Below are 14,522 nucleotides of genomic sequence, written 5' to 3'. Positions count from 1 at the left end.
TGTCATGGCACGCTCAGAGAAAGTGAATGCAGTAGATTGAAAGGCGGAGGGGGAGTGGGGAGGAAGAAGGAAGGAGTAGGGAAGGACTGGCTCCCATCTCCTCCCCCAGCCCCCACCAGCCCGTCTCCCCTTCTCTCCTTTGCGCCCCCGCCCCCTCCTTCCTCCTTCTCAGTCTCTTTCTCTCTCCCACCCTCCGCTCGCGCCCTCCCTCCTTGGGTGACTCCATCAGTTTTTGATTTGGAAGCACGCTGATTGGCTGGAAACGATTCAACACACGCTGGGCAAGAGCTTTGTCTGAGTTGAAGTGAAGTTGTACAGATTTTAGACTGGAGTCAGCAATCACGGGTGTTTAGTCTGCAGCCGAGCAGCGAAAGGGAGAAAGAATCTCTCAGGAAAGACACACTGCAGACTCCGCCGGCACCCCGCAATAGATGGATTCCGACTACACAAGGGCGAAAACGCGGAGGTGACACTCTTCTGCCTGGAAAGAGGACGAACGACCAAACAAACGCAAGGACTGGACTCCATGCCGAAGGTATCTGGAAGTCGTGACACGGTGTGTATAAAACAAAAGTTTGCGAGCTGTTAATTGCTGTGCTGTGTTATTAAGAGACGCTTTCAAGTTTCAAGTACCAAATGTAGCTTTAAGTTGCCAAAGGAAGTTGAGGGGATTGCTTTGCTGTTTTAACTTGCTCTGTGAGGGAAATCTCATAAACTGACCAATGCACCAAATGAATGCTAAAATGCACTTTAGGTTTGTTTTTGCACTCCTGATAGTATCTTTCAACCGCGATGTACTGGGCAAGAATTTGAAATACAGGATTTATGAGGAACAGAGGGTTGGATCAGTAATTGCAAGACTATCGGAGGATGTGGCTGATGTTTTATTGAAGCTACCTAATCCTTCTACTGTTCGATTTCGAGCCATGCAGAGGGGAAATTCTCCTCTACTTGTAGTAAATGAAGATAATGGGGAAATCAGCATTGGGGCTACAATTGACCGTGAACAACTATGCCAGAAAAACTTGAACTGTTCCATAGAGTTTGATGTGATCACTCTACCCACAGAGCATCTGCAGCTTTTCCATATTGAAGTTGAAGTGCTGGATATTAATGACAATTCTCCTCAGTTTTCAAGATCTCTCATACCTATTGAGATATCTGAGAGTGCGGCAGTTGGGACTCGCATTCCCCTGGACAGTGCATTTGATCCAGATGTTGGGGAAAATTCCCTCCACACATACTCGCTCTCTGCCAATGATTTTTTTAATATTGAGGTTCGGACCAGGACTGATGGAGCCAAGTATGCAGAACTCATTGTGGTCAGAGAGTTAGATCGGGAGCTGAAGTCAAGCTACGAGCTTCAGCTCACTGCCTCAGACATGGGAGTACCTCAGAGGTCTGGCTCATCCATACTAAAAATAAGCATTTCAGACTCCAATGACAACAGCCCTGCTTTTGAGCAGCAATCTTATATAATACAACTCTTAGAAAACTCCCCGATCGGCACTTTGCTCTTAGATCTGAATGCCACGGATCCAGATGAGGGCGCTAATGGGAAAATTGTATATTCCTTCAGCAGTCATGTGTCTCCCAAAATTATGGAGACTTTTAAAATTGATTCCGAAAGGGGACATTTGACTCTTTTCAAGCAAGTGGATTATGAAATCACCAAATCCTATGAGATTGATGTTCAGGCTCAAGATTTGGGTCCAAATTCAATCCCAGCCCATTGCAAAATTATCATTAAGGTTGTGGATGTTAATGACAATAAACCTGAAATTAACATCAACCTCATGTCCCCTGGAAAAGAAGAAATATCTTATATTTTTGAAGGGGATCCTATTGATACATTTGTTGCTTTGGTCAGAGTTCAGGACAAGGATTCTGGGCTGAATGGAGAAATAGTTTGTAAGCTTCATGGACATGGTCACTTTAAACTTCAGAAGACGTATGAAAACAATTATTTAATCTTAACTAATGCCACACTGGATAGAGAAAAGAGATCTGAATATAGTTTGACTGTAATCGCTGAGGACAAGGGGACACCCAGTCTCTCTACAGTGAAACATTTTACAGTTCAAATCAATGATATCAATGACAATCCACCCCACTTCCAGAGAAGCCGATATGAATTTGTAATTTCAGAAAATAACTCGCCGGGGGCATATATCACCACTGTTACAGCCACAGATCCTGATCTTGGAGAAAATGGGCAAGTGACATACACCATCTTGGAGAGTTTTATTCTAGGAAGTTCCATAACTACGTATGTAACTATTGACCCATCTAACGGAGCCATCTATGCCCTCAGAATCTTTGATCACGAAGAAGTGAGCCAGATCACTTTTGTGGTAGAAGCAAGAGATGGAGGAAGCCCAAAGCAACTGGTAAGCAATACCACAGTTGTGCTCACCATCATTGATGAAAATGACAACGTTCCTGTGGTTATAGGGCCTGCATTGCGCAATAATACGGCAGAAATCACCATTCCCAAAGGGGCCGAAAGTGGCTTTCATGTCACAAGAATAAGGGCAATTGACAGAGACTCTGGTGTGAATGCTGAACTCAGCTGCGCCATAGTAGCAGGTAATGAGGAGAATATCTTCATAATTGATCCACGATCATGTGACATCCATACCAATGTGAGCATGGATTCTGTTCCCTACACAGAATGGGAGCTGTCAGTTATCATTCAGGACAAAGGCAATCCTCAGCTACATACCAAAGTCCTTCTGAAGTGCATGATCTTTGAATATGCAGAGTCGGTGACAAGTACAGCAATGACTTCAGTAAGCCAGGCATCCTTAGATGTCTCCATGATAATAATTATTTCCTTAGGAGCAATTTGTGCAGTATTGTTGGTTATTATGGTGCTATTTGCAACTAGGTGTAACCGGGAGAAGAAAGACACTAGATCTTATAACTGCAGGGTGGCCGAATCAACTTACCAGCACCACCCAAAAAGGCCATCCCGGCAGATTCACAAAGGGGACATCACATTGGTGCCTACCATAAATGGCACTCTGCCCATCAGATCTCATCACAGATCGTCTCCATCTTCATCGCCTACCTTAGAAAGAGGGCAGATGGGCAGCCGGCAGAGTCACAACAGTCACCAGTCACTCAACAGTTTGGTGACAATCTCATCAAACCACGTGCCAGAAAATTTCTCATTAGAACTCACCCACGCCACTCCTGCTGTTGAGGTAAGATCATAAACCGCATCAATTCATTGCAATGTTAGGTGTTAGTGTTCAGGAATTGTGTTTACTAGTTCTTAAATGTTTTCAATAATAAGTAACAATACTAATACTGTGCAAATTAAGTAGGATACAAGTTACATTGTGAATATGTAGCAAAGATGCACACTTTAGCATCCTATTTTTAGTTTTCCTTAAGTAATTAACTTGCATGTAATATGTATAATATTGAAAAATAAATATGAAGCTCACAAAGGAGTATGTAGTTAGAGTTCCCTTACTTCCCAGATTGAAATAATGGGAAGCCAAAAAGTAGAGACTTGCTTTATTTTCAAGGTTATAGTCTTTACTGAACAGAGTAAAAAACTGAGGCCTTCAGACTTCTATTTCAATGCATGTTATGTTTGTCCAAGTTTGGAAGATTTCCTGACATTTTTAAACTACATGCGTTATAGTGTTGTATTTTACAGTATTTTCCATGTATTTTTACAGATGGTCACTTTATCTGAATTATAAATAAAATAAATCAGTTATTTGAAAGGGAGTCTTCTTTCACAAAGTAAAAGTCAGTTGTATTAGATCATCCACATCTCTCTGAGATATATTTTATTTATAGTTGGCAGCTAGCTGCATGGTCCACCACAGTCCAGCATTTGCGAATCTTAAATAGAGATAATATGTTCAATTACTTATCTGAAATAGCAAGTAACTGTTTTTCATGCTTAAAGATTGTGAGTATTTGGAGGCTTGTTTCCAGGAATCAGTTCTGTCTATTTGGTTTCCAGCAGGTCTCTCAGCTTCTTTCAATGCTTCACCAGGGGCAATATCAACCAAGACCAAGTTTTCGAGGAAACAAATATTCCAGGAGCTATAGGTATGAATTATTCTTGTGTTACCTATTAAGTCTCAGCATAAATGCTGAAGAGTAAAAACTGTAATTTTTTTTTTTCTGATTTATCTTTCCAGATATGCCCTTCAAGACATGGACAAATTTAGCTTGAAAGACAGTGGCCGTGGTGACAGTGAGGCAGGAGACAGTGATTATGATTTGGGGCGAGATTCTCCAATAGATAGGCTGCTGGGTGAAGGATTCAGCGACCTGTTTCTCACAGATGGAAGAATTCCAGCAGGTAAGAGGGTAGTGATAGATAAATCTTTATTTTCAGGTCTACCGTGACACCAGTAAAATGAAAAATTTCTCTCATGCTTATATTTCTTCTTTATTTGTCCTTTGCACTGAAGTATATGTAATATGTTTTATAGTATATTCATCACTGTTTAGTAATGAACAGAAACTGAAACATTTTAATACTATTTTCTTAAATTTCATTAAGCAGCTGGAAGAGAGAATAAGCATGACAGCTTCATAGGACAAGAAGAAAGGGGTGGGGAAAAAAAATAAAAAAACCACTACCCTCTTCTTTCCACCTCATCCGATACAGCCATAGAACATGGTTGTGCAACTCTGCAAAATTATTGGGTGGTGGTTTTTATTCAGTTAAACTGTTTTGGCGCTGAGTGGTGAACTGGACTGTAATTTGGAGGATGCATTTCCTGTGATGGGCACCAACTCACAAAATCAGAGACTAAAATACGCTAGAAATTGTACACTTCAAGCATTAAAAATAGGAGAAGGAATGCATCTTTGTAGGTAGTAAGCACAGAATATTTTTGCCAACATTTCATTTTGCTATAGTAGAAGAGAAACAAGGACCCAAGAGTGGAATTTTTAAGTACACAGCTAGATAGAAAAGATGCTATTAAGTTTCGAACCACATTTTCCTTGGAGTTTCTTCCCTCTAATTCTGCAATAGAAACTCTCTGAACTGAGTAAATACTGATTATATTATCCTAGCAGCACCACTACTAAAGACTTCAATATTAAATCAACCTTAAGAATACATACGTGTGTTCCTTTGGCTACCTATATTTCCAAGTTTCACTGAATGTGGATCAATGACTGCCATTTGATATATGAAAGACAGAACAATACAATATCACCCATCTTAGTTCCATTGCACCTCTATTTTTAAACACAGATAAGTAAGAGAGTTTAGGAAATAAACATGAGGGAGCCTCAGACAGCTACAGGAATTCAAGAAAATCAATCTAGCTAACATTCCATATCTGCAGGTTCCACATCCATAGATTCAACTAACTGTTAATCAAAAGTATTTGGATTAAACAATAAAAAATATTAAAACAACAATTAAAAAAACAAATAAAAAACAATACAGTGTAATAGTTATTTATACAGCATTTACATTTATTAGGTATTTTTAGTAACCTAGAGAAGATTTAGATACCCAATTTTGGTATCCACAGGGGGCCTGGACCATCCCGTTTGGATACCGAAGGACCACTGTGAATAGAAACTCGAGCACTCATAAGTGAAGTAGTGATGGCAGTAGCCAGAGCGGTATTAATATTAGGAATAGTAGTAGCAATAGTAGTTACCAACTATGCCCCCAGGTTTACACCAGGCCCATGCAGAGTTCGATACCTGCACTGCCTCTTCTAAGGCTTTGCCAGGAATTAGTAGTAGTGACAGTAGTAACAGGCTTCTATTTTTCGTTGTTGTTGTTGTTATTGTTGTTAAGATTTGGAAACTGAAACTTATAAAGGTTAGAAAATGCATCTCAAATCAGGCAGTATGTACATTGGAGAGTGAGATTTGGAACAACCCCCACACTCTTAAACACTAATCAATCAAGTATGTGAAGTAACAGGTTTTTGCTGTTGTAGCAATTGTTTTTAAATAGAGTGTCCTAATATTCTTATGTTCTAGAGATGACATACCCCGTAACTATTAAATGTTGATTATTTACTTCTGTTATTACAGTAATAGATACTATAATACATCTCACAGGGTGAATGTATAGGGGAAACTTCTAGAGACAATAAGGCATGCAGTTACCTGAGAGCCTGTTTGCACAATCGTGGTGTCCGGTTTTTGTTTCTGTTTTTAATGCATAGACTTTCTTGGCCAATTTGAAGAGAAATCTCTGAAAATTTATTGGAATATATTTAGAATCAGACACGTTGCTCAAAGAGAATCAGTTTCATTATTCTTACTTGTGCAATAAAGGAGTTGGCTAACCTACAATTTTGTGATCCTGACAGAACCCTAATTTTGAGTATTAATCCTTGATTTTAAATAATGTAATTTCATTTCATTAAACAGAGAAGTAACATAGTGGGCATGACATCAATATTGTATTATATATTTTTAGATTTGTATGAGGTTTATTCACTGAAATTTAAATTTATCAGCATAGTTAACTGAATAGCTGCTCTAATTACATAACCTTGGTGTTTTGGGGACTAAATGATCCTAAAGTCCCTTTTAATTCTGAAATTGTATAAATCTAATAGTTAATTATAAGGTTTTATTTTAGGTCAAAGTTATTTGACTTTTTCTTATATTTTCTAAGTTGCCACCTCCATGTAAGTTTGTGGCAAGAAAGTTTTCTAGCACTTGGAGTAAATAATAATAATAATAATTGCAATAATAATGATATATGTTAAGGAATAATGACATTGGGGAAACAATAGGTAGACATAAACTGTAGAAAACAGTGAATTGTCTTTAGTGAGTGACGTTAAGCTCCATCAGTATCACATTTCTTTTCAAAATTAGGAGTTCACCTTTATATCATCATTAATAATTCCACCTATTATGAGATAATTTAAAAAAAAATCTCATATTTGCACAACACATTTAACTGTGGGTGTGGTTGGAGAGTTATTTTGCTCGTGCATAACATTGTATTACAACAAAATATATTATAGTAGATACATTTCTGCCTTACTAGGTACCTGCCTCCATCTGAGGTGTGGTCAAAGCTATCCTGGAGGCATAGAGCACCAGGAGGTCACCAATGGGCCACAAAACATATTCATGTTTGACTACTGTAGACTCCAATACGTGTACCGAGTATCTATACAAAGATAGCTACCCCTTATTTATATAATTTTGATGATACATATTCCAGCTTATTATTTAACCAGGCAACTTCTGGAGGCACATTAGGGCACATTAGGGAGGCACAAAACCTGTGCTTTGTAAAATTATATTCCCAGGAAATATCCCAAGTAGAGAAAAATTTAAGTCCACATCTGAATGTCATTAAAAGAGATCAGCACAGTTTCCAAAGCATTTATATTTCTAAGACTAAAGTGTCTTGGTCCAACTGTTTTTCTGCCTTAGACTTTGAACAAATACAGATTATGTTATGTTGCATTGCCTGCCAACAGGGTCATTTCTGGTCATTCATGCTATTAATTCCCACACAAATATCCTGCATTTTGAGCAGTTAAATCGGTATGCATTTTTTGTCTGTTGGCTCATGTTTGCCAACATACTTTCTTACTCATTCAACTTTGAACTGTAACACTAAGCATATGCCTGCAAAAATCCCCATTTTCCATTGCATTCACTTCACCAAGATGATTCATATAGCCGTTTGATTTTGTTTCTTGTGAAACTCATTTTTCTTGATTGAGTCCAATCCACTTTTCATCAGTCTGTCATCTCTGATTACTTACTTTAAATATTCTTTTAAAATTCTATGTTCTCTCCTTTCTCATGACAGGTATCCACGAAAGCCCATCCGTTCTGGCCTTTCTTCCATGACTAGTTTAGTGTATCAGTGTGCAAACTGATATTCACTCTCTAGTAGTTCCTCCCTTTGTCAAATCTTTCTTTCATACAGATTGAACAACATTTTGAGAACATTTTAATCTACATTTTTTGGCTCAAAATCAATACTTAACTCGTTGCCCAGCAACACTGAACTAAATAAACTATTTATCTTGGCATTCAAAGGGCAATGGGATCCTCTCTTAACTTATTAACTCTCCTATGTTGCCATCTTTGCATCTTTTGTTATAGCTGGAAGCATCTCCTCACTTAATACACTGATGCTTTGCTCATGGTGTCCTTCCTACCTGAAAAACTGGCTTCTCGTCGCTTTGTGTAACTGACTCCTATTCATCTTTCAAAGTTTGTTGTAGGCGGCTTCTTTCTTTAACTATTTCAGCTTCACCTCCACTTTTTTTTCCTTTCTTGACAGGCCCTTAGCATCATCTAATTTGACACTTTACTTGTGCTTATGACCCCATTTGCTACACTTTACTTATAGCTATATCTTTTTAAAACTTTTGAGGGCAGGGTGCTATTGTTGCACTTCACATGTAGCAGACTCCTAATGGATAACTGATTGATCACCTGATTACTAATGGCTTGATAGAAGCAAGGCATACGTATTTCTTATATATCTGCTTTCTGCCCCACCAATAAGGTGTAGTGCAGTGACAAAATCCATAGTCTTCTAGTGGTAAAGAAGATGCGCTCCTTTCACCATGTTCCCCCTTCCCAGAGGACACTTAACTACCTAGCAGAGCTTTCAAGGAGCAACAGAAAGATTAGCCACTTGGACCACTTGTCAACAAGCCCTGATCACTGGGATACAGTATGGAACATTTGTGGCACTAAATTACTTACAGATTGAGAATGTGTTCAGTCAAGTCCCTGGGGACAAGGTTGACAATATCAATGAAGTTGCAAGAAATGCCCTCTTCTGCACCATTACTCTTCTCTTTCTCTTATTTTTTTGTCATCCTTCCCTCCATTAGTGTTTCCTCGTCGATTTTTCTTATTTTTTTCATTTTTAAGTTAATTTACTATTTTATAATTAAAGCTCCACTTATTTATTGGGATGAAGTTGCAAATAACATTCACTGTTTAAAAATTTATATGACCAAACTTATTTTTGAGCATGAACTTTCAGATTGCATTAGTTACCTAGAATGTATTTTTGCACTGTATTGTTGGTTTTATGTGTATTATATTTAGGTCTTTAGAAAACTAGGTCACTTTCAGTATTCTTAGAAGCCTATGAATCATTTCCCTCCAATCATTAAGCATTAAAATAAAGTGAATCAAACAACTAAGCCCTTCCCAAGCCTAAAACTACTGAGTTAAAGGATAGAAAATAAATGAAGAGGTGTCAGCAGGTCTGTTCTTCTTCCTTCTAACAGGATACGAGTAAGACAATAGAGACAGGTCTAAGTTCCATTTTCAGAGACCTGGGGAATTAAGAAGGCAAAAAAATCATTACCACTATGATTGTTATTTCACTGCTGAGAAAACCTCATTGCTATTAAATTATTCCAATGACTTTCAACTCCTTTCGTTTTGTCCACATCAAATTAAAAAAAAAAAAAAAGTTGGTAAATATTTCCAAGTAGTAATAATGCATGAAGTCAGGAAATCTAGACAAGCTTTTATTCTTAAGTCATCTTTGTCTATTTAATAAATGTAACCGTTCATAACAAATAGCACAATTTTTCTTCATCCTTACCCTCTTTCTCTTTCCCCACCTTGATTCACATGGAACTGATGTTCACACTTTTCTCCACTTTTTTTCTGCTTCATTGTATTTCTAGCTTTCTTAGTGATTCAGCTTTTTTCTCACTCACAATACTTGATCTCATTTTGTTCCTCAAATTATCCCCTTTTTCATTAAAAGTTGAGGTCCATATTTGGGACTCTTGCAGTTTAAGAACAGAATTATCTCAAAGATTCAAGCAGAGAAAAGCAGCAATTTCTACCCCTTCATCAAAGACCATTACTTCTTCTTTTTTTTTTTTTCCAGAAAGTCAACATTATTTTCCTCATGTTTTATTTAGAAAACATGTAGTGAATACCTACTGTATGCAGGCAGTTTACCAGTTGCTAGTGATATCACAGTAACTGCAATAGACAACTTCTTTCCTCTAATAAGGGAATGGGCATCCTTCAAGAATCGCCGTTTTAGCAATAATTTGGGAAGAATAGGAATCTTCCTAAAATAGATGGATCTACAAAATTAGCTCTTAATATATAAGTATAGCTAATAACAACCTAATGTTGTTTTAAATCTAAGAGAATTATTTTGCATTTTCTGCATTCTGCTGTTTGCTCTAAAATGAAATCATAATACTGAAGAGACTTATTTCTCACTGAAATAAGTCAATGGTTTGTAAAGTATAGTTTACATCTTTTCATTTCCTTGTCACATAGCTTAGTTATTGTATTTGCCAAATATACAGGGTTTTTTTCCTCTTTATTTTCCTGCTTTTCTCATATCATCTATTTTTTTTCCTATGAGTGTGGCCTCTCATATTCCAATAGAGCATTATAACATCTGTAAGAACTAAAGATTGAATTTTTCATATTCTTCATCTTTTGATGACATTTTTGTATATTTGAATATCAATATATTTTGAATTTTTAAAAGAAAACTTCTTAGCAGGGTAATTGCAGATGACCACCCAGTAGCTCAGGATACTTTTCATTACTGTTTTAAGTACTAAGTCAATAAATAATTTGTAATATCTTTAAGAGAGATTAATAAGTATGATTACTTTATAGCTTATTATATTCTCATTGCTTCCATTAAAACTAAAGTAATATTGAGAAAGTTACACAAAGGTATGTATTATACAAGAATTATATGAGTGGCATTCTAAAGTTATAGGTTTCACCTTACAAGTCTGTTCTTTAGAATTTATGATCAGTACTTATTTCATCACTCACACCTAGTTCTTCCCACGTATACGTTATCAACCCGTCTTCCCATTATTCGAGTAGCAGAATGTTCTTATTTGACCAATAAGGAAAAAAACACACCAGAAGATAACACTTATGGAGGTCTATAAAACTAGTGTTCAAATTAAAGCCGTAATTGTAGTCCAGTTTATGTGTATAATAATAGGTTGGCATCATGGCAATAGCTTAAAACTGTCTCATTCTATTTTTTATTATAACATTACATTTTTGCATTATTTTGAATCGTGCTAAGTATAAAAATGAAACCCCATTGTTTTTCTTGAGTGCAGCTATGAGGCTCTGCACGGAGGAGTGCAGGGTCCTGGGACACTCTGACCAGTGCTGGATGCCACCACTGCCCTCACCATCTTCAGATTATAGGAGTAACATGTTCATTCCAGGGGAAGAATTCCCAGCACAACCCCAGCAGCAGCATCCACATCAGAGTCTTGAGGATGACGCTCAGCCTGCAGATTCCGGTGAAAAGAAGAAGAGTTTTTCCACCTTTGGAAAGGACTCCCCAAATGATGAGGACACTGGGGATACCAGCACATCATCTCTGCTCTCGGAAATGAGCAGTGTGTTCCAGCGTCTCTTACCCTCTTCCCTGGACACCTATTCTGAATGCAGTGAGGTGGATCGGTCCAACTCCCTGGAACGCAGGAAGGGACCCTTGCCAGCCAAAACTGTGGGTTACCCACAGGGGGTAGCGGCATGGGCAGCCAGTACACATTTTCAAAATCCCACCAACAACTGTGGGCCGCCACTTGGAACTCACTCCAGTGTGCAGCCTTCTTCAAAATGGCTGCCGGCCATGGAGGAGATCCCTGAAAATTATGAAGAAGATGATTTTGACAATGTGCTCAACCACCTCAATGATGGGAAACACGAACTCATGGATGCCAGTGAACTGGTGGCAGAGATTAACAAACTGCTTCAAGATGTCCGCCAGAGCTAGGAGATTTTAGTGAAACATTTTTGTTTCCATGTTTATGGAAATAGGGAACAACAACAACAACAACAACAACAAAAAACCCCGAAAGAACTGGCATTGCCAAATAGTTGCATTTATCATAAATGTGTCTGTGTATATTGAATATTAAATACTGTATTTTCGTATGTACACAATGCAAGTGTGATTATTTTAATCTGTATTTTAAAAATACATTTGTACCTTATATTTATGTGTAATTTAACAAACAAATTTTATTTTTTTACTCCCATGACAGACATGTTTTTCTTAATCATGTAGAAACTAGCCACTGTTCAAATCTGATATACTATTGAACCACAAAGTGTAAAGGCACTGCTCTGCTTAGATTAGTTTTGTTGGGGAAGAATTATTATGTTGTGTGAACAACCCCACTAAAGCATTATACAATTCTTAATTCCATTAAGTGATCCCACTTTTTTGAATAACTTTTTAGAAATTAAGAATCATTAAAATTGTTAGGATATTTTATTGTTATTTTTGCTACTTTCTACTAGCCCCAATAGTTGAACTCTTACAGCAAAATCGAAACATAAAGTGAAAGTTTATTTCAGGACTGAGAAATATCTTGAAGGTTATTTATTAGATGGCTATCTCAAATGAACTTTTTATAGACAACGATGAAAACAGAACTAAAGTCAATGTTTCCTGACTCCCAGGCCCCTACTATTCCAGGCCATCACACTGGCCTGTTTCTGAGAATATTTCTCTCATAATATTATTATCTACTTATAATTAGGGTAAACTATAAATTTTATTCTATCCTTGTAGTATGAAACATGCGCCAAGGAAATGGAATCTGTCCTTTAAATGGATAACAGTATGTATTCTAATGGCATAAAATATTACTGGATAAAAACAGTTATGTCAGTGTCTCTCCTAGGATAGTAAATATAATTGACTTATTCTGAACCCATTCTATTTTGAATCTTCCCCCTTTCCTCTCACAATACTTGAACATTTTAACCTTTTGGAATGTTGTCTTTTTTTTGTTATAACTATTCATTTTTAGCTTTTGTCTCCAGTGCATGATCTCATATTTTTGCTTTTATTTTTAGTATAAGAACATTTATGACATCACATTTTTGTTACTGCAATTGTTTTATTTGTTGTGTGGCAAATGAGAAATCCTTTATTTATTGTGCTGTGATCTCTCTGTGTGGAATGCCTTGGTAAGAGAGATGCTTATTATGACTATTATCATTTCTGACCAAGCTTCTATTAATGTTATTTCTAATAATACACTATCTTGATTGTACTCTCCAGAAAATTTTACTGTCAGTGAAAATAAAAGAAAAATTAAAGTAAAGCTAAGGAACTGTCTATAAGTCAGAGTCCTGTTCCTACATATTTGTTCAAAAGCTTGGCATGCAGCATGCCTTCCCTGAGAAGGTGATTCAGTGTTGAGTTTCAAATAATAAACATACAGCATTCAGTTGGCTGGGCAAACAAGAAAAACACAATTCAAAAGGAATGAGTTTGAGACTTGTAATGGGAATGAAAGTAGTAAGCCATATTCCAGTTAAATAAATTAAATGCATTTGGGGAATAAAGATAAAAGAGTAAGCAAGCAATAACTGCTTGAATATTTTTCAAATTACAAAATAAATAAATAAATAAATAACTTTCTCAGGATATTTTGTATTAAATTGTACAGGATAGAAAGGTATCCTTACAATGATTCCAGGAGGCAAAAATATTATCCTCCCTGGCTTGGTAGTCGGAAATTGAAACACTGGGAAAGTTAAATAACTGAAAAGTGACTAAAATTCAGATATTTGAATTCTTAAATAAGTACCACATTAAACAGAATATATTACCTCTTTCAACAGACACATTTTCCTTTATAGGAGGGATTGCAATTACAAGTGGAAATTCAGTTTATTTTTCGTAGATTACACACAAAACGCTAACCATGTTTAAATACATTCTGCCTTTCAACTTCACTTCCTTTCAGTATATATTACCATTAAGAAAAAGACTTTTATATCCTCACTGTTCTTAATTTAAAGCACCAGCAGTAATATGGTAAGCTATGTTGAAAATCGCTATTTTGAATCATGTGAAATAAATAAGATGCAATATTTCATTCAATATAAAATTTGTGTACATTGTCCATATTCCAAGAATTTCATGTCTCACATTCCCTTGCTTCTCCAGTCATCTCCATTCATTATTGCTTCCCATGTCCACAGATTGAGAGAATAAAAGTGCAAGATTTCAGCTTTTTGCTTCTGTTCCTTTCACCAAGTAATATCCTTTTAGTGAAAACTGTGATGTCTGATGCTATCATAGCAACCTAATCTCTCATCAAGGTTATATCACCTCTTTTTTGATACCCTACCGTTCCTCAGATTGAAACAACAAAAACATTCTTTCTTAAACATACTTTCCTCCATTTATTATTTTTAATCTCTTTAGCTCTATTGGATTATTTGAAATGTTCTTCAATGATAATCACATATTAAGGAAATTATCTTCCAAAAACGTAACTCAAAACTGAATCTACTGCTTAACAAATCCTCCTTAAATGCTTGTTTATAAAACGATGAGAATTAGCTTTCTTCAAATTCTTACAAGTTATAAACATTGTTATTCATTGCTCATTGATTTACTTATTGATCTTAGTAGATGGGGCTTATAACATTGTTAATCATTTAAATTATTGCTCCTCCTGTCTCAAATATTTAAATTTGCTACTTACTGATAGATAACTATTAAGGTAAAGATGAGT

General features: G+C 36.5%; 1 protein-coding gene across 3 annotated transcripts; it reads left to right on the top strand.

Annotated features, from left to right (window-relative positions):
- Positions 1-302: 302 nt before the first annotated feature.
- On the top strand, positions 303-13,882 carry PCDH18 (protocadherin 18). Of its 3 annotated transcripts, XM_011944638.1 has the most exons (5): positions 317-556; positions 1,069-3,209; positions 3,992-4,077; positions 4,170-4,333; positions 11,088-13,882. In XM_011944638.1, the coding sequence occupies exons 2-5, from the start codon at positions 1,383-1,385 to the stop codon at positions 11,753-11,755; spliced, it is 2,745 nt and encodes a 914-aa protein (XP_011800028.1). In that variant the 5' UTR covers positions 317-556; positions 1,069-1,382; the 3' UTR covers positions 11,756-13,882. The 3 variants fall into 3 exon arrangements, with proteins under 3 accessions (XP_011800027.1, XP_011800026.1, XP_011800028.1); XM_011944637.1 differs by having other exon boundaries at positions 303-3,209; XM_011944636.1 differs by having other exon boundaries at positions 303-3,209; positions 3,989-4,077.
- The last annotated feature ends 640 nt before the right edge of the window (positions 13,883-14,522 follow it).

The sequence above is a fragment of the Colobus angolensis genome, unplaced genomic scaffold (genome assembly GCF_000951035.1).
Source record: "Colobus angolensis palliatus isolate OR3802 unplaced genomic scaffold, Cang.pa_1.0 Scaffold235, whole genome shotgun sequence".
Classification (NCBI taxonomy): domain Eukaryota; kingdom Metazoa; phylum Chordata; class Mammalia; order Primates; family Cercopithecidae; genus Colobus; species Colobus angolensis.
The sequence above is the reverse complement of the archived record's forward strand: the minus strand, read 5'-3'. Positions and strand labels throughout refer to the sequence as shown.

Coding starts and splice junctions, on each gene's coding strand:
- PCDH18 (XM_011944636.1), top strand. CDS start 723: ATGCACCAAATGAATGCTAAAATGCACTTTAGGTTTGTTTTTGCACTC. Junction 3,210..3,988: donor ACGCCACTCCTGCTGTTGAG/GTAAGATCATAA, acceptor TTTGGTTTCCAG/CAGGTCTCTCAGCTTCTTTC. Junction 4,078..4,169: donor AAATATTCCAGGAGCTATAG/GTATGAATTATT, acceptor TTATCTTTCCAG/ATATGCCCTTCAAGACATGG.